The sequence below is a fragment of the Neolamprologus brichardi genome, chromosome 3, assembly GCF_056152115.1.
Source record: "Neolamprologus brichardi isolate AB-2024 chromosome 3, ASM5615211v1, whole genome shotgun sequence".
NCBI classification, from domain to species: domain Eukaryota; kingdom Metazoa; phylum Chordata; class Actinopteri; order Cichliformes; family Cichlidae; genus Neolamprologus; species Neolamprologus brichardi.
In genome coordinates, this window is record NC_142106.1 from 20,542,501 (window position 1) to 20,563,014 (window position 20,514).

The 20,514-nt window shown below is 42.0% G+C and overlaps 2 protein-coding genes across 2 annotated transcripts in view; both read right to left on the reverse strand.

Moving 5' to 3' along the window:
- LOC148103820 (uncharacterized) overlaps positions 1-3,558 on the reverse strand; it is a 6,686-nt gene extending 3,128 nt beyond the window's left edge. Inside the window, exon 1 of the mRNA XM_087834493.1 lies at positions 3,239-3,558. Within this exon, the coding sequence (XP_087690619.1) occupies positions 3,239-3,410 (172 nt within the window). The 5' untranslated portion in view covers positions 3,411-3,558. The remainder of the gene's footprint in view (positions 1-3,238) is intronic.
- The window catches only part of LOC102782196 (uncharacterized), a 31,946-nt gene extending 14,856 nt beyond the window's left edge, over positions 1-17,090 (reverse strand). The window contains exons 1-4 of the mRNA XM_087838218.1: positions 16,903-17,090; positions 15,766-16,167; positions 14,172-14,432; positions 11,132-12,120 (exon numbers count right to left, since the gene is read on the reverse strand). Coding sequence (XP_087694344.1) covers positions 11,132-12,120; positions 14,172-14,432; positions 15,766-15,976 — 1,461 coding nt within the window. The 5' untranslated portion in view covers positions 15,977-16,167; positions 16,903-17,090. The remainder of the gene's footprint in view (positions 1-11,131; positions 12,121-14,171; positions 14,433-15,765; positions 16,168-16,902) is intronic.
- Between the last annotated feature and the right edge of the window lie 3,424 nt (positions 17,091-20,514).

Sequence of the window (20,514 nt, forward strand, 5' to 3'; positions counted from 1 at the left end):
GGATGCAGCCCATGAATTTGGACACTCCATATGTATCTCACATTATTTCTTTCTCCTTCTGTTCTTCACATGCCTCCTCCGCCACTGGTCTCTTTTGTCTCTCATCTACACCTCAAACCTCATCGCCTGAACTCTAGTCAAGGGTCTAACACACACAGGAGAGTGTGCTTATTTATTTATGATATTATTGCAATTATGAATTTTCAACATGCGACTTTCCCTCCAATAAACAGTTTAATTACATTCTCACAACACATGAGAGTTCAATCACCAAGTGTCCAAGTGTTCCCTGACTCATTTACTCTTTTTACAAAGTTTTATAATCTCCTCCAAAGTAAATAGTTGGGAATGTCCACAATCAGCATTATGAGGTAAACAGCGACCTGATAGCCTAAACTCGATAAACTAGGTAAATGCCAGGCAGAGTGTTTGAGTTGACTGGGGAGGTAAAAACTATCACCTATGAGTTTTTAAGTGTTTGCATTATTTAAATATATTAAAATATAATGTGAACAAAAACATTTGTATACACAATCAATAGCAGAAACATGCTCCCTGGAACCAGACCTGGGTAGGGAGTAGGGCTGGGCCATATTATACCATTCACGGTAATACCGGTGCAATGTTATGCAACGATAAGAAAATAAAATATCACAATAGAATATGGGTAAAACGCACATGTATGGCTGTTTGTTATAACAATATATATCGGATGACGATATAAAAACGTCTATGTTTCATTTTACGCTATCGTTTGTTTCGTGGTGTCGCAAAATAAACTGTGCACCTTATAATCCAGTGTGCAGTGAGCTTTAATGCACACAAAAAACAGCTGCTTGTTTTAAGTGAAAATAAATTGATGGGCTTTTGTGCTAGTAAAGTTGTGGAGTTTTATTCTGTATTTTGTCTCGCGTCAATTATATAGTCAGTTATATTGTTATTGCAAATTTTCAAATATATATCGTGATAAAGAGGTGGCAAATTCCAGGCCTCGAGGGCCGGTGTCCTGCAGGTTTTAGATGTGTCCTTGATCCATCACAGCTGATTTAAACGGCTAAACTACCTCTCCAACATTTCTTGAAGTTCTCCAGAAGCCCAGTAATGAACTAATCATTTGATTCAGGTGTGTTGACCCAGGGTGTTATCTAAAACCTGCAGGACACCGGCTCTCGAGGCCTGGAGTTTGCCACCCCTGCCATACCCTAGCTAGTTAGAGCCCAAAGAAGATAGATGGGCTCACTCCTGTAGTCCCATCTCCTAGGGCAGGGGTGTCAAACTCCAGTTCTGGAGGGCCAGCATCCTGCTTGTTTTTGAGATATCCCGGCCCTACCTGCTGCCGATTACCTGGATCAGGTGTGCTTTGCCAATAAGAAGCTTCAAGGGCAGGTTAGTTGGAAAACAAGCAGGACAGCGGCCCTCGAGGCCCGGAGTTCGACACCTTTGGCCTAGGAGTTAGAGCCAATGTGTGTCAGGCGGTGGTCAAGAAGGAGGCCCTGGCAATCCTCAGCTATCAAGTGGTGAAGGAGCCTGAGCTAGTGAATGAAGCTGAAAGATACCAAAAGCACTCAACTTATTGGTCAATCTAGACCCCTACCCTCAATTATGGTCATAAGCTCCAGATAGAAACTTAAAGAATGTGATCGCATATGCAAGTAATGTAATCAAGCTTTCCCCAAACGATGACTGAGCTTTTCGTTAGAGATAAGGTAAGAAGCTGATAGTAGAGTCAATACTGCCCCACATTAAAAGATGCCAGTTGAGGAAGTTCAGGCACCTGAAAAGGATGGCTCTTAGGTGACTCCTGGGCTCCCAGAAAAGGTTTTTCAACCATGTCACCAGAAAAGACGCCCAGGTTCAAGACATGCTGAAGAGATTATATCTCTCAGCTACGGTGTTATCCCTGATATGATGGAGGGGATAGCTGGGAAGAGGGAGGTACGGGAGTGATTGACACTTAGCAGCAACCACGTTGACCAAAAGTTCATAAACGCATCACAGTGGAATATTTTTTTCCCAGTACGCTGGTAAGTTAATTATATTTATTTCAGCATGCAGCATACCTGTCGTAGTAAGTGTAGAGCACTTGGTGTTGATAAGTGTCTTTAAATGGAGCTGCAATGCCTTTCAGTGGTTTCACCGAATTCACCAATACAACAAGTTGCAAACAGCCGTTCATACAAAATATATGTCTGTGTTAATATAATCTACATGCAATGTTACAAAAACAATGTCTTGATCAAAGGTAATGAACCCTGGTGATCAGACTTGTAATTGTGTACCTCTGTAATGTAGTTCCCATGTAATGGTTTACTTAATATGCCACTGACCCGTTTGAATGGATGCCTTCACCTTCTGTAAGTTACACTGTGTTGGTCAGTCAGCTTGACAGGCAGGTACATAAAATTGCATAAAATAAGAAAATGTGCTTTCATCAGTTCACCAGCTGCTCACATGGATCCCAACAATAACACAAGTCATTTAACAAAATCAACAGACAGATGCAATTTACAGGATGTTAAAGTGGCGACGTGCATACAATCAGCCTGAGAATGTAAACACAACAAAAAAGATTCTCAGGGAAGCAGAATGGTTTCCATTTTCATCATGAATAACGTGATGATTTAATTGACAGACGGTTTGTCACTCAGGTGTGTCAGCATGTAAACCGGTGCACTGACTATCTAAAATTGAGTGGGGGTGCAGTGATTGTTAGGGAAATGATTAATCATAGTTAGTCTTTTCCTACAAACTAACCTGCACATTTGACCTGACAGGCAGTCTGTCTCTACAGTAACATCATGGCCTTTGGTCACATGTCTGCCCTGCAGTGTTTCCACAAACATCTCTTCATGCTTGTGGAAACACTGAATTGTCCTATATCTGCTCAGCCTTTGAAGTAAACTCAGGTCTGTTTGAATTTAGTCAGTAAGTATAAATAAATAAGTAATAGCGAATAGTTTCTTAGTTCTAACTCACTAATCTACAGGCTGAGCTGGTGGCTAACAACTGAAATACTGTTATTTGATTATTAGCATTATAATTTTTTTAATCTTACTGACTATTTATGTCGTAGTGTTTACGTCTGAACACGGGTCTTTTTAAACTCCAATTTTCGTCCGGAGTTTTGTCGAAATGCTGATAAGTAAACCCGGAACACACAGTTTAACATCTTCTAGTAAAGTCAGTCACACTGAAGAATCTGAGCTTGAACAGCACAGAGTTAAAAACACGTCCATACCTATGATGTGTGAGTTTCTGTCGGGTTTCCGGCTGATATCCAGCAGTCTGTGCTGACGGTTGATCTCCTCCTCATACTGGACGATGGTTTTTTGAACCTCTGAGAAGATTTCTTCACAAACAGCAGTTAGTCTCTCCTTGATGAACTCTCTCAGATACTGAACTGAACTCATCGCTGCTTCAACTCAGGCTGGACGGATCGATACAAGCATCGATGAAGCGATACAGACGTTGGTATCAGATCCACACTGACGCGACGGTTTGTGTCTCTCCTTTAATTTCGATGCTCTTCGTCAAACAGCAGCCATGTCTGTGCACCCCGCTCTTGGCTCCTCCCCTGCTCTGCAGTGGTTTGCTCCAGTCACGTGAGGAATGTTTTTTCTCCTCCAAAACTTTATTCATATCACTTAAAACAGGATAAACAGGTTCGTACGAATGTGCAACATGCTGAAAAACAGTTCCTTCAACTTGTTATTGATACAGTATGGATCACAGGTCCTCCATGCATTCTCCTGCTGACTTTGGTAACAGTATGAGGACACGTTTAGGTGCAGCATTAAAAACGTCAGTTGATACTTTTAGTTGTATGAATATTTTGTATTTGTCCACAAATTCTTTGTATGATAACAAAAACATTTCGATAAAGCAACTCTATCGTGATTCATTTATCAAAGCATATATGATAACAGATAGTCTTATTTTTTACTTGAACACTATTCATTTACATAATTATGTTTGTTTTAATCCATGGTCCAACCTCAGCCCAAAAACCAAGCCTGCATTTATTATTATTTTATTCAGCCAATGAATGTTCTTTGTTTTGGGACAGCAGCCCGAGCAGTCCACAGCGTGGAGACACAAACTAACAACCACTAACTGATAAAAAAAAAAAATTGTAGCAGCTGCCTGCAGATTTTAAAAGACACCAGCCTCCTCAGGAAATAAAGCTTGGCCTGTCCCTTCCTATAGGGAAGGTTGGAGGCTACTGTCTCTTGAGTTTAACTCTGCAGTTTCTCTTTCTATGGAGATATCACACTTGCAGCTTAGGAAGCAAGTTTGCTGGCGGGGAAGCAGGTGGAGCTTCACAGCATCTCCAAGGAACCCCCAGAGCTAAATGGGTCCCGCGAAAAATGTGCTCGTAGTTGGGAGTGAGCCATGGCTTAAACCTGAGTTCGTCCTCCAGCTAGGAGAACACTGCCTGCCGGTGCTTGTACAGCTCAATAGCTGGAGGGTCCATAGTGTGGTTGGTTCATACTGTCACGGTCTGAGCTGGCAGACCATGTGGGGAGGAGAGGAGAGGACTCAAGCGCAAGTAAGGAAGCAAGAAAAATGGATGTTTAACAGAAAGCAAGCCTTTATTGTTGGTGCACAAGAATATTACAAAACCAACTAGTGAAGGGGAAACTGAGAAAAAACAAACAAACATGGATGATGATGAGCAGGGGAGGTCAAGCAGGAGAAATAGAGGTGAAGACAAGCAGACAACCCGATGAGGAATGAGGAGCGGGGCGGGGGGGGGGGGGGGGGGGGGTAGGTCGGTGTCAGTGTACATGCGTATGTGTGCGTGTGTTCAAGAGCCAAGAAAGAAGGGAAGCCACAAGAATCGTTCAGTGAAAGAATAAACCGCCTCAGACCTAACCTTAAGCTCCTTATTCCATACTCTGTGATAACTTGGCCTTAAGTGGTATTCTGGCTGACACACCGCGGTGGCTGTAGTGCTAAAGAGTAAACAGTGTCTATCCCTGATATCTTCACTACAGCAAGATAAACCCCAGAATAGGTTTCACTGCTGGAGATGGAAATGATGATGATAATCTGGCCAACTAGCTCATGGTCATCAAATTCAATTTCCTTGTTTTCACGAAATCCAGACTCAATTTCAAGGCAAGCACTTGAGAGCTCCAGATACCACTGACTGACATATGGCATGGTAGTAAATACATTATAGTTACCTCAGGTGTTTTTGTGTCTAATTAACAGTAACAGTAGGATTGTAAACCATGTTGGATTAGCAGCAGCTGTTATTAAATGTTGTAGCTTTAGTCTTTTGTAGAAACACGTTTCCTTGGCTCAGCTTTCGATAATGGTACAGCAGCTCTATCATCAGCACTTCATAGCTCTTATCAAAATGTTACCTTTGGGGATCTCAGACAATCTGTGGATCAGTTTTCAATAGAACTGCTTCCTCGTGTTAATGTCTGTGGTACGTTTTTTAGCTAAGGTATTTAGCACATCTTTTTAAACTGTGGGAGAAGGTAAACTCTACAGAAAGGCTCCAGCTGAGCGTGAAGTTTGAGCCTTCCTGCAGCAAGACCACAGCAAATAACCACGTCACTAACACAATCTTCTTGTTTCTCACTCAAGGGCAGCTACACTAAAACTTTATTATAAAACATTGCTACATATTGGGGTAAACTTTAAATTAAATGGAACAAATTCTGGTTAGAAATAATTTCTTTCAGACTATTGAAATAAATTCATACTCAAATAAAAACTAGAACACTTCAGTTCTGGACATGTTAGCAAACCTGTTACTTATCCAAACCTGTATTCCCTGTGTGAAAAAAGTGATTGCCTCCTAAACCTAATAAGTGGTTGGGCCACCCTTAAAGGCATCTACTGCAACCAAGCGTAGCCTACCGCCTACTGGTGTTGGCCAGAGGGGCCGATGGCGCGATATGGCAGCCTCGCTTCTGTCAGTCTGCCCCAGGGCAGCTGTGGCTACAACTGTAGCTTGCCTCCACCAGTGTGTGAATGTATAGTGGTATTGTAAAGCGCTTTGGGTGCCTTGAAAAGCGCTATATAAATCCAATCCATTATTATTATAAGCGTTTGTGATAACTGTCAATGAGTCTTTTACAGCGCTGTGGAAGAATCTTGGTCTACTCATCTTTGCAGAATTCTTGTGCTTAAGCCACATTGGAAGGTTTATGAGCATGACCCCAATTACTTTGTTCTCATTTGTTCCTGAATTTCCTTGGATCACAGCGAGACGTGGCTTTTAAGAATCTCATGGTCTACTTGTCTTTGTCAAGCAGGTCCTATTTAAGTGATTTCTTGATTAAGAACAAGTGTGGCAGTATTCAGGCCTGGATGCAGCTACAGAAATAGAACTAAACTTTCCAAAGATGTGGTACACCAAGGTTAATGTATGTTATAATGGTGGGTGGGGTCAAGCAGCAATAATTAACACATTCATTTAGAAACTGCATTTAGTGTTTACTTGTGTTATCTTTATTATTTAAATGTAGTTGATGATCTGAAACATTTAAGTGTGACAAAATTAAAAAAAAAAAACCAAACAAAAAAAACCAGCAAGGGGGCAAACACCATTTCAGCTCATAGCAGCTCCATATGATATGCCTATATCCATCATGCACCTGAAAGCACAAGCCAGTGTCATGAAACTTATATCTGTCCCTTGCTGCAACCCGGCCCTCGAGAACTGGAGCTTGACACCCCTGTTCTAGTCCAGGTGCATTCCCAAAGAAGAAAAGCTTTTAAATCACTCCAAGTTATTTCCATATAATTTCAGATTCCTTCCTGGTACAACTTTCTTATTGCAAAATAACAAAAATTTCTTCAGAAAGTCTAAATCTACAGTGTTCTAATTAGTTGCGCTGTAAACATGAGTGAAACCATCATCAGAGAGCCTCCACTACTTTCCGTGGTTCAGCCATCCAGTCAATTTCTTCCAGGTAATTTAATCAGGATACCAGTAGGGGTGGGGGGAAAAAATCGATACTGTGTAGTATCGTGATATTTTGTTTGCTAATAATGTATCGATACAGGGACAGCAGAAATCGATATTTTGTTACAAAAAAAGTTTTTGTGGACTGGAACATGCTCTGACTTCAGAGCATGTTGATCCTTTTTCTGAGCAAGAATCCTGACATTCCTTCACTGTCCAAATGTGTTTAACTTTTTTTTGGCAGCAATAAACATGACAGTTTACTTATTTTAATTTAAGACATGTTTTATTTTAATTAAGTTTAAAACTTTTTTATTTAATGTAAAATTATATTTTGTTTTAATTTACTTTCAAATTCTTCAGTTGCTGAACGGCTGCATAGTTTTCATAAATTGCATAGTTCAGAATAGCTATAATTGTACCAGATGGTTGCGTTCAGTTAAGTTGGACTAGACTGTAATACAAACCGTTTAGTTTGTCAACAATAAAACTGAAATGAGAGAAAGACTGAGTGTGAGGCTTTGATATTAGATAAAATGAATATTGATAAAGTTTACCTTTATGTACAGAATCTGAATATCGCAAAATATTTAAAAACACTGCAATAATATCGTATCGTCCGTTAAGTATTGTGATAATATCGTATCGTGGGATGTATGGCGATTCCCACCTCTGAATACCAGTTACTTGGGAGTTACTTAGAAATAGAGCAAACCTCATTCCAGGCTTTTAATTGACCCTTCCCACCACTGGATTCCTTGTTAGTCAGTCCTGCTTATACCAAGCCCCGAGACATGATTATCCAGAGAGTCAAAACATCGCTTTCTATATTTATATAAAACATCAGAAACAAACTTATTTAAAATAAGAAAGATGTGCTGCTTTCATATTAGAGGTTTCATCTCAGAAAAAAAAGACTCAAAAGATGTTTGAATCAAGTTTTTATTTAAACTTTAAGACAACAAACACTAATAAACAACAGAACTAAACAATGAACCATCAGAGCAAAACAACTTTAACTTTCACCAAATCTAGGATCAGGATTTTCCTGATACAATAATAAAATAAATAATATAAACTGAAGAAACAATACTGAGAGGATATAACTGGTTTAAGTCATATCTGCATTCTTAACAGCAGCGTTCAAGTTGATTGTTTGCTATTATCCTTTAAAAACAAAATGTGAATCCCACAAGGTTCAATTTTAGGACACTACTCTTTTACCTATATAGATAACCCAGACACTCACAAAGAAGCAGAGTACTAAATGTATCCTGATGATGTAGTCACGTACGCAACAGCAAAAACTCAAAAGGTTGAAGATTTACTGAACAGGCACATGATTCGTGTCTCACAGTGACTCCAAAATAATTTCCTGTCTTTGAACAATTAAAAAAATTAAAAACTGTCAACGTGTTTCTCAATCAATCATAAGACAATTATGTGATAGTTTTTCCATAATTATTGATTATTGATCAGAAAAAAAATACATGTTAATTAATTAACATGCTGGGAAGTAATACGGACTCATCAATTATAATTTGAAGCCCATTTTAGAAAAATGCCCGAAACGAGAGATTGTACAAAGATTGAACTGTTTGACTTGTACAATTATCATCTGCCTGTAAAGGCTGCCCAGTTAAATTTAATGCTATGATTCTTTTTCCATATCTTTCATACTGTGGCAACCAAATCAGCCAGTACAGTGGCATTACCTTAAAATTTAGGAAGGATATAATATAATATGTTTTTTTTAATACATTTTTCCTTATTAAACCTGTACTTTAGATGTGTAAATGGCCTTGGCCTTAAATCAGTTACATGATTTGGAAATTCAGCAGTAAAGGTGTAAACACAAGGAGAGTTATTAATAATTGTAGGTTACCAAAATGTAGACACATTTGGTCTGTCCTCTGAGTTAAAGACCCACAGATTTGGAATACTTTGCCACTGAAAAATAAAAATATTAGTCACTAAATTTTAAATGCAAAGGTAAAGTTATGTCTTTAGTCGACAGACACACCAGTGCCCCCAAATGAGCTCGGGGAATTAAAATGATGAAGTAGCAAGATGCAGTCTCACTGAATCTGTCTCAATTTGAGTTGACAGTGAAGACTAAAAACTACCAGTTTTAAAATTGTGTTGATAGGAAGGGTTTTCTAAGCACAGCGCATGCCCTTGCGATCGGGGGCAAAAAAACCCCAAAGCATTGGTTGAACAATTCACCACATCAGGACCTCCCCAACATTGGACACTTTCAAAGCTCGTCTAAAAACCCACTTTTATTCCTTGGCTTTTAAATCAGAATGAGTTTGTACTCTTACTCAAATCAAATTTTTGGAGAGAACGAGGGCCTCTGTAAAGAGGGCGCAGAAACCTGATAAATTAATTAAAACATAATAATTAATCAACAATAATAATTATTGCATATTATAAATAATTAATACATTTTTGAATATACAATAATTATTCTAAAAAAAAAAAAAAAAAAAAAAAAAAAAAAAAGCATCTTTATGCCACCAAAACCTGTGATATGTTTTTTTTTTTTTTTAGATTATAATTCTAATTATTTTTGCTATAAAGACTCAATTTCCTACTTTTCCCCTATAGCGGGGGTCCCGGGACGTAACTCCTGTGACAATTGAGAGAATGCTGTAGTCTAAAAGACCCGTTTTTATTGTTTTTCGCCACTGACAAAAATCCGGATTTAGGCAAAGAATACAAATGGACTGATTTAGAAACAGAAGATTTCTATCAGCTTTTTGGTCTCTGGATTTACATATCGCTGCCAAGACTAAGACCACTGGAGACACAATCATGCCTTGTCTGTGCCCCTTCCATCAATGACATAATGACAAGAGACAGGTTCAGAGCCATATTTTGGAACATCCACCTCACTGATCCTGAGTAGGATGTAAAAAATTACGAAATCCTCTGTGGCAGCCAGCTTATTAACACCCGAGGAGGGAACTGGCAGTTGATGAAAGGATGGTGGCACCTAAAGCAAAGCCTGGCATGACACAATACATGACGGACAAACCAACTAAATGAGGGATGAAAGGTTTTACATTGGCTGAATCAACCTTTAGATTCATCACATACACTGTTAAGACTTTAAAAGCAAGTGATGATGGGCTGTCTTATGATGTGGTGATGAACCTTTTTCAGCTGTTGCTTAGCACAGGATGCCATGTTTACATGGACAGTTGTTTTATACCAGTCCCAAATGTTCCTGGATCTGACCAGCACAAGATTTGGTGCATGTAGTATCTACACAGGGAATGCCTGGGAGGGAGGGAAAATACTCTCAACAAAAAAAATGGGAATTGGGATCTGTGAGGTGGATCAGAGATGACCCACTTGGGAGGTGCCTGTGTGCACTACCATCCACCTGTTTGTCCAGAGGAAACGGTGAAGAGAAAGGTGGAGGATGCAGATGGACACTGGGCTGTGAGAGTGGCTGACATACTAGACCAGTTCATTCAGTATTAGTCCACCCACAGCAAGACTGCTGCAGGTACGGGACCATGAGGCGATCAGTGCCATGCAGGTGCTGCCCATGGCACACAAAGAATTTGTGGCGGAGCTGGTGTGTCAGCATGGAGACAGGCATTCCTCACAGCAGAAGAGCTGAGAAGATTCGTGTTCCCATTGTCACAGACAACGATGCTGTCCAAAAAGGCACTAAAAGCAAACGCTTATTTATACACCGTCTCGAGGTGGACAGCAAGAGGAGTGACACACCACGGAAGTATCAGGACTGTGATGTGCCCTTCTGTCTTGTGGTGGACAGGAACTGTTTTTGTAGAGGCATCTTATTGTGACACCTGATTGTTTTATTATGAATATTGTTGTTATTGCTGTTTTTTTAAGGGTTTGATTTTATACTTTTTTATATTAACTGGTGCATTAGTTACTTGCCAAATTGCCCATAGGTGTGAATGATTGACCATCTATGTTTTAGCTCAGGAGCTGACCTGTATCAGCCTCTGTCAGCTGCGATAGGCTTTAAAATGCAGAAATCTTAATGTATCATCCTTGTATAAATAAACAAAAAATATTTCTTTTTACTGCTCTGGTCTACACAAAAAATACTGACTTCTTCACTCAAGTGTTGCAGTCATTAAACTTCTGGTCAGTGTGAGCTTTATGACCAACAGACTACTACTACTCACAGCCATCTTATCTAAGCACAAAACTTCAAGTAGTATGAATTTTCATGTGCCTACTTAAGTGTGGCTTTTGAACAAAGCTTTTGCCACAGATGCTACAAGAATGTGGTTTCTCTCCCGTGTGAAGTTTTACGTGAGTTTGCAGTGTTGATTTATGACTAAATTTTCTCCCACACGTGCTACACGAATACGGCTTCTCGCCTGTGTGACTTCTTACATGAGTTTTCATTCCTGATTTCTGAATGAATCTTTTCCCACAAGTACTACAAGAATACCGCTTCTCACCTGTGTGGACTCTCCTGTGAGCTATGATCCCTGACAGGTCAGTAAATCTTTTCCCACAAGTGTTACAACAGTGTGGCTTTTCACCTGTGTGAATTCTTAGATGGCGTTGCAACTCTGGTTTCAGACCGAAACTTTTCCCACAGGTGCTACAAGTAAATGGCTTCTCACCTGTGTGTGTTCTCAAATGACGCTTCAAATTTGATTTCTGAATGAATCCTTTGCCACAAGTGGTGCAACAATGTGGTTTCTCACCTGTATGAACTCTTAAATGTGCAGTCAGATTAGATGTATGTAAGGTTTTCCCACAGATTTCACATTGTACATACTTTTTCACTTTGTCAGATTTACTTTGAGTCTCTGACACAGTGGTGTTGTCCAAGCTCTGACTGTGTTTCCTCTTCTTCAGCTCTGCATTTTTACTTGATCCTGAGTCCACGTGCTTTTCTTCATGATCTTGGCTCTCTGCTTCAGGAGAGCTGTGAAAAAAGAGCTGCTCTTTGTTTGACTCTGGTTCACTGTGGTCACTTTCCTCATAAGATCGAGTCACCATGAAGATATCAGCCTCTTGCTTCAGTTCAAGCTGCTCTCCCTCCTGACTGCTGCGGAGTTCCTCCTGTTCCTCTTTAATATGTGAAGGCGCTGGATCCTCCTGGTCCAGACTGGAGTTCTTCACCTGGTTACAGACCTGCTGGTCTGTGAGAACTTCCTTCTCACAAATGTGTTGGTGTTGGAGGTCTGAAGAGACAAATTGGGAGAAATAATAGAAAAAAAACAACAACCCAAACATCTGAGGAACATTTTCTGATTTGAGCCGTTGTCTCTAGATAGTAGTCACTTCTGTGTCATTTTAAATCTCAGTAACCTTCTGCTCTTAACTCTTAGGCCTGTGTCTTGGTTAAAGACAAAGGAAGAGGAGTGGGTGAGGCATTGTTAGAGAAGAAAACGCAGGAACATGAAGGTTAGAGTACAGGCTAACCTTATCTTGACCTCACTGGTACTTTACTTTCAGTGTCATCTCTGCAAAACAACACAGTTTGTCACCATGGAAGATGTCTGCTCCACCTCTGCTGTAGTTGTTACGCCTCAAGAGTCTGTGCATGGACCTCTTCTTTTCACCATCTATGCCCTTTCTTCATTACCACCTACTCAGCTGGACTTGGCACGGTTCACCACACACGCATACTTGGTTATAATGGAAAATCGGTCAATTTGAGTTGAGTCGTGGCGAATCGTGCCGAGTCGATTTGAATAGGCATTAATGGAAAAGGGGCTTATATGTACCCCCTGCTCAGATTTTCCACCACCATGGTGTCTGCTTCCATTTCTATGCTGAAGATACACAACTTACCCTCACAATCACGTGCCATCTAACCTCCCCAATCTAAACAGTAATAAAACAGGGCTCCTGTTTGTGGCCCCCAAAGTCTCACTCAAAAATCCTTCACTGCCCCAACCCTCAATACCTGTGCGACCTGCTGAAGCCAAACGCACAGTCTCAGACACTATGGTGCTCTGCCTTGCATCTGCGTTCTGTCCCTCGCGTTAACCCCCATACCTCTAGTGACAGAGCCTTCTAAAAAAGGCCCAGCAGCGTCTCCATTTTTTGAGAGTGCTCAGGAGGAACAACCTGGAGGAGAGGCTGCTGGTGACTTTCTATAGAGCCACCATAGAGAGCATCCTAACGTACGGCATAACAACATGGTATGCAGGGTGCTCAGTTGCAGACAGGAAAGTACTGCAGAGGATCATCAACACAGCCCAGAAGATCACTGGCTGCTCTCTGCCCAGTCTGGAGGCCATTGCAAACTCTCGGTACCTCAGCAGAGCTGGCAATATCATTAAGGACTACTCTCACCCCAGTAATCAACTGTTTGAACTATTACCGTCAGGCCGACGGTACAGGTCTCATAAAACCAGGACAAACAGATTCAGGGATAGCTTCTTTCCCAGAGCTATCGCCGTAGTAAATAAGCACAAAACAATTGAACCTGCTTAACTATACTTGCCATTGTCACTATATTATGCTGCTATTCATACTATCATTATATTAGGCTGCTATCCTGTATATATCGTACTTATTATTGTCTGAGTACTTCGGTTGTTTTATTGTACTTTTTATATTTTACATTTATATTTATTATTTCATTTTGCACCAAGGGAGTGGCACTCCAATTTCATTGTACTTTGTACAATGACAATAAAGGCTATTCTATTCTATTCTATTCTATTCTTCTGTGTGGCAGCCCCGACCCTCTGAAACGCTCTCCCATCTTAGTTTTGCAACACCTCATCACTGGACTCTTAAGAAACGTAAAACTGACCTCTTCAACAAAGCCTTTCAAACTCTAGCATTTTATAAATTGATTTATTTCAACTCCTTTGTACAGTGCCCCTGAGTTTCTTGAAAGGTGCTATACAAATAAGTTTTATTATTATCATTGTTAAATTTAGGGATATGACTCCCCCATTCCTTATTTTCCTACTGGCCCCTTTGCTTTTCTGTAGAAACGAGAAATCGACTGGTATTTATTTCAGGAACAAGGGTCGCGTGCAGGGTTGTAGTAACTACAGCTAATAAGCCAGATATGCGAAACGTTAGCTGAAGTTAGGTTAAGGAGAGAGGTGATGATGAGCAAGCAGTAGTGTGACTTCATGTTGCTTATTACAGTTGGACCTTCAATTCTTCCTGTGCCTCTAAAAAGACCAAAAAAAATAACTTTAAGCTCTGATTAGGATCCTACGTGAGTCATATTCATTGTCATTAAGCCCATCACAGTTTTACATACCTTTTCTGTGCAAGTTTATCTCAGGTTTCCAGATGGTCCCCAGCAGTCTGAGCTGCTCTTTATCAGTCCAGACGATAATGCCTTCAGTCTGCTTCAGTCCAAGCTGCTCTCCCTCCTGACTGCTGCAGAGTTTCTCCCGTCCCTCTTTAATCTGTGGAGGCTCTGGGTCCTCCCGGTCCTGACTGGAGTTCCTCTGCTGGTTACAGACCTGCTGCTCATCCAGACCCTCCTCTTCCTCACAGACATGCTGTTGTGGGAGGTCTTGAGAAAACAAAACAAAAAAAACCAACAAAAAAACCCCACAAGAACAATAATCGAAGGTGTTGATACAAAAAACACACAACACTATTTTACAAAAGCATGAATCAAAACCTGAATAAATGGTGATCATTTACACACAAATGTTTTAGAGACAGTGAGCTCCGATTGTGGAGTGACTGGTGTCACAGTGAGATGTTGATCGTGTTAAATAAACTACATAAATATAAAATATTTTCATCAGCTGAGGCGCTCCCTGGTGGCACCCTCACATGACTTGATGCACTGCAGCTTTTTGCAGGAATGTTTTCCACATTTGAAATGATCTGGTGTCAATTTCTAGAGCACAATATGCTTACAGTCTACAAAAATCACAAGTCCAAAAAGGCTAGGCAGCGCCTGTACCACCTATGACAACTGAGGAAGTTCAGGGTCTCTCCAGGGATCCTCAGGACTTTCTATACAGGCGCTGCGTAGAGCATCCTCACACAGAACATCACATCATGGTAATGGGAACAGCTGTATTAAGGACCAAAAAGCTCTTCAGAGAGTGATCCCTACAGCAGAACGCTGCTGCAGGACTGCTCTTCCCACTAGAGCAGCTCAGATACTGAAGGAGTCGTTCCGCCCCATCAATAAACTGTTCCAGCTTCTGCAATCAGGCAGAAGGTTCTGCACCGTCCGGACAAGAACAGAGAGGCTCAAGAGGAGCTTCTACCCTCAGGCCATCTGTGTGTTGACTCAGCCCCCCCCCCCCCACATATTCCCATTTCATGCCTGATCCTTCTGACTTCATTGCGGCACGAGCCACTTTAACACCCCACTCACACAATGTACATTCCCAAATTTTGAACTGTAAAATTCCAGATTGTTTTATTCTAACTTAATGTATATAATTCACTCACTTATCGCACTTAATGTCCTCTTTGTATATATCTACTTACTTACTGTATATAATGTTTTTTGTCTCTCTATTTTGCACAGTTGAGGAGCGTATCAGGTCACATTTCACTGTGTGTTAAACTGGTACAACTATGTACGTGACAAATAAAAGGATCTTGAATCTTGATATTAAGCTTGTTTTATTTCATTTTATTTTTTAAAGCCTTTTATTAATGATTATCATGGAAAATAACCAGTCTACCCTAAACAGAAACAGTGACGTCTCTTATTGGTGTATGTAGCAGTGACCATGGACATGCACCAGTCCAACATAGTCCGTCACTGGACACTGACCCACAGCACTGATAAATACCCAGTTTAACATCTTCTAGTAAAGTCAGTCACACTGAAGAATCTGAGCTTGAACAGCACAGAGTTAAAAACACGTCCATACCTATGATGTGTGAGTTTCTGTCGGGTTTCCGGCTGATATCCAGCAGTCTGTGCTGACGGTTGATCTCCTCCTCATACTGGACGATGGTTTTTTGAACCTCTGAGAAGATTTCTTCACAAACAGCAGTTAGTCTCTCCTTGATGAACTCTCTCAGATACTGAACTGAACTCATCGCTGCTTCAACTGGGGCTGAGCGGATCGATACAAGCATCGATAGAAGCAATACCAGCAATGGTATTGGTACCAAATCCACACTAATGTGACGGGATCAGTACTTTAATTTGTGTCTCTCCTTTAAGTTCAGTCCACTTCATCAAACAGCAGCCATGGCCGCACACCCACAGCACCTCTCTTGTTCTTCAGAGCTTAATGGCATTTGGCAAACAGATCCATTATCGTCACCTGTGCAGACAGGAGTAAAGCAGGGAAATCAGGTACACACTTCCTGTGTGGCTCTCCCTGACAAATTCCTACCAATTCTAGCAAATTACTGCATCCAGTAATATGTGTTTTACTGATCTGATTGTTTCCAAACCAATATTTCCAATACAGGCCAAAACAACTGACAGCCCAAGATAAAAATCACAGTGCTTCACTCATGATATGATGTGATATATGTGCAATTTATACGTTTTGTCATCTTTAAATCACGTCCTCACAGTGAAACTTTTGTCATTCTCATTTAATCCAATAAAACAGAAACAAGTAATCTGAGCTGCTTTGATACTGACAGCATCTCAGAACAAAACCATCTCCGTGGTGGGGAGGTCTAACCTCATAGCTAATTTATCCAGTGTACATCTTACTTTGCTCATAAAACTTAATAACAGCAGGCAAGCCGTTGCCGTTACATTTCTCCCTGTAATATGTGTTTTAAACCAGCACCATTGTCCCTGTTCCTGTTTTCTTTTCTTTTTTCTATTTCAGGTACTCCCCATACCCCCACAGACGCTCTTTTGTTGTCAGGCAGCAGACTGTGGAGTTCATTGACGCTTATTTGACTGAGTCGTGTGTGTTTATCTTGCTGAACCACATCCCTACAAACACTCATCAGAGATCCGTTTCTCAGTATTATAACACTCTTCATCTCCTACAGGCGTATTTATCGCTGTTGTAGCTGAATCTGGTTCCACTCACCGAACGACGACCGTCTGGAGACGATTTTATGATCACTTTAAATCCGTCCTCGTGTCTCGTTGTCACGGTTACACTGCGCTCACTGTCCGTTTCCTCCACATTGCAGGTTTACTTTCACTCTGCTTGTCGTTTTTCGCCTGTTTTAACGTATTTCCGCTCTCCCGCCATCTACTTCTGTTCGCGTTTCACTTCCTTATACGTCACTTATCTCCTGCCCATTCACAGCCAGCTGGCTAAACCCTGGTCGACCCCGCCCCCTCCACTTCAGCTCTACTGTGGTCACTTGGAAGAGCTAAGTTTCTTTGTCTGCTCTAAAACTATTTTATACCGCACAGAGACAGCGTTAACATCTAAATATGCATCAGATGTGCAACATGTTGAAAGACACCTCCTTATATTTGTTATTGATACAGTATTTATCACAGGTCCTCCATGCATTCTCCTGCTGTATGTCATTAAATAAGGAAGAGCAGGAGTGTTCAGAAGCAGAGACAGTAACAGAACTAATTAGATTCCTAATATTTTTCTTTATCAACACATCAGAGCAGTGGAATGGTCTTGAAGGTTGCGTTGCTTAAGTTTACATGTCTGTATGTAGGTGTGTGTGTGTGTATCTGGGTCATATAACTCCACAAGTATCTCACTTTAGCACCTAGCGGACCTAACTTTACACAGTAGACAAGATGATTGTTACTTAATGGGTTTGTGCAGGATTTGAACGCGGGACCACTCACACACACCCAGGGAGAGAATCATACTAGACCAGGGGTCAGCAACCTTTAAAACCCAAAGAGCCATTTGGACCCGGTTTCCACGCAAAAGAAAACACTGGGAGCCACAAATACTTTTTGACATCTAAAATGAAGATAACACTGTACATCGTCAGGTCTGCCGTGATATTTTTACAATGGGACTTCTGCTCCTCAACCTCTGAACAAAGCGTCTGCAAATCGGGGCTGTACGAAGTCATTTTCATCTTTACGCAGGACTGTAAGCTGCCGTCTGTGAGGCGTGAGCGGTGTTTGTTTTTAACATAGTTCACGGTGGAGAACAGCTGCTGACATAATGTGGATCCGAAGATCCATAATTGGCCTACCTCGGGTTGAAAGTCTCGATAAATGCAAGGCGTTTAGGCTTCCGCGAATTTGACGCTTATTTTGAGCGATGAAAAAATTATAGAATATAATTTTTTTTTGTATTTCAATATCACAATAATCTTCCAATTTAGAACTACAAGTTAAAAAAGAACTAACATAAATAAAATACACTTCAGCCAAATACTTCTAATTTATTTTCCCAAACCACGCGGAGCCGCCGCAGGTTGCCGACCCCTGACCTAGACCAACAAGCCGCAGAGCGTCTGTGAAGTTTTTTCCTAAACACAAGTAAAAATTAATCTGAGGATACAGGATTACTGCTGTGACATAGAAGTTACTGCTTATATATATTTATTAGCTAATATAGGTTAGACTGTTTGAGCTCATTAGCTAATTTTAACTTCTACACTATATGCCTGCTGGTATGTCACCCGCCAAAGAGCTGATGTACTTTATCAGTTTACAGAGTCACTGGCAAGCAATGTTCCCTCTAAGCTGCGCGCATGCGCAATTGCGCACTGCTGGCACGGTCTCTCCGCACAGAAAATCTGCGTTGCACACAAAAAAAATCTAACCTGAATTGAAATTAAAATTAAAACTTTAATAATTCTGTTTTGCATTGTTAGTCAGTAAGTGCTGTCATCCTAAGTCAAATAATCATACCTGTAAAAGATGTACAAAAGAAAAGGTAAAGATAACACAAATGTGTGGTCTATCCACAGAAGATCTTCTGGAAGTTGAGCTCGCCCTTATCTGATAATGCCAGCAACAAAGATTTGGAGAAGAGATTGCTACATCGTTAAGTGGAAGCAATAAATCCTTAGGCTGACATGATAAGTACGGCTGGAGTTACTGGACTTTCTCAGTACCACAAGTCTCATTCATAACAGAGGCATCAGATTTCCCTGCCCTCCTTGGGATGTCGAGAGGTAAGAATCAAGTGCACCAAAAGGAACTTTGCATCAGTGGCCATATGCTTACCATGCAGAGCAGATATTCGGAGCTGCTGCAGAGCATTGCAGTTGCAACTTGTTGTTTTATGTGATTAAGTTGTGCGTTAATGAATAGACCCAGACCTCCCTCTCCCCAGCCACCTCCTCCAGCTTATCCGGGGGAACACCAAGGCGTTCCCAGGCCAGCCGAGAGATATAATCTCTCCAGCGTGTCCTGGGTCTGCCCCGGGGCCTCCTCCTGGTGGGACATGCCTGGAACACCTCACCCAGGAGGTGCCCAGGGGGCATCCTTGTCAGATGCCCAAACCACCTCAGCTGGCTCCTTTCGATGTGGAGCAGCAGCGGCTCTACTCTGAGCCCCTCCCGGATGACCGAACTTCTCACCCTATCTCTAAGGGACAGGCCAGCCACCCTTCGGAGGAAGCTCATTTCCGCCGCTTGTATCCGCGATCTCGTTCTTTCAGTCACTACCCACAGCTCGTGGCCATAGGTGAGGGTAGGGACGTAGATCGACCGGTAAATTGAGAGCTTCGCTTTTACACTCAGCTCCCTCTTCACCACGACGGACCGGTGCAGCGTCTGCATTACTGCAGCTGCAGCCCCAATCCGTCTGTCGATCTCCGGCTCCCTTCTCCCATCACTCGCGAACAAGACCCCGAGATACTTGAACTCCTCCACTTGGGGCAGGAACTCATCCCCGACCCGGAGTGGGCACTCCACCCTTTTCCGGCTGAGAACCATGGCCTCAGATTTGGAGGTGCTGATCCTCATTCCCGCTGCGTCACACTTGGCTGCGAACCGCTCCAGTGCGAGCTGGAGGCCCTCACCCGATGAAACCAACAGAACCACATCATCCGCAAAAATCAGAGATGAGATTCTGAGGCCACCAAAGCGAAAGCCCTCCGCCACTTGGCTGCGCCTAGAAATCCTGTCCATAAAAATTATGAACAGAACCGGTGACAAAGGGCAGCCCTGGCGGAGCCCAACACCCACCGGGAACGAGTCCGACTTATTGCCGGCAATGCGAACCAAGCTCTTGCAACGGTTGTATAGGGATCGAATGGCCCGTAGCAATGGGCCAGACACCCCATACTCCCGCAACACCTCCCACAGGACACCCCGAGGGACACGGTCGAATGCCTTCTCCAAGTCCACAAAACACATGTAGACTGGTTGGGCAAACTCCCATGCATCCTCAAGTATCCTCGAGAGGATGAAGAGCTGGTCCAGTGTTCTGCGACCAGGACGAAAACCGCATTGTTCCTCCTGTATCCGAGGTTCGACTAGCGGACGAACTCTCCTTTCCAGCACCCTGGCATAGACTTTCCCGGGGAGGCTGAGGAGTGTGATCCCCCTGTAGTTGGAACACACCCTCCGGTCCCCCTTCTTAAAGATGGGGACCACCACCCCGGTCTGCCAGTCCACGGGTACTGCCCCTGATCTCCACGCAACATTGCAGAGGCGTGTCAACCAGGAAAGCCCTACAACGTCCAGAGCCTTCAGGAACTTGGGGCGGACCTCATCAACACCAGGGGCTCTGCCACCAAGGAGTTGTTTAACTG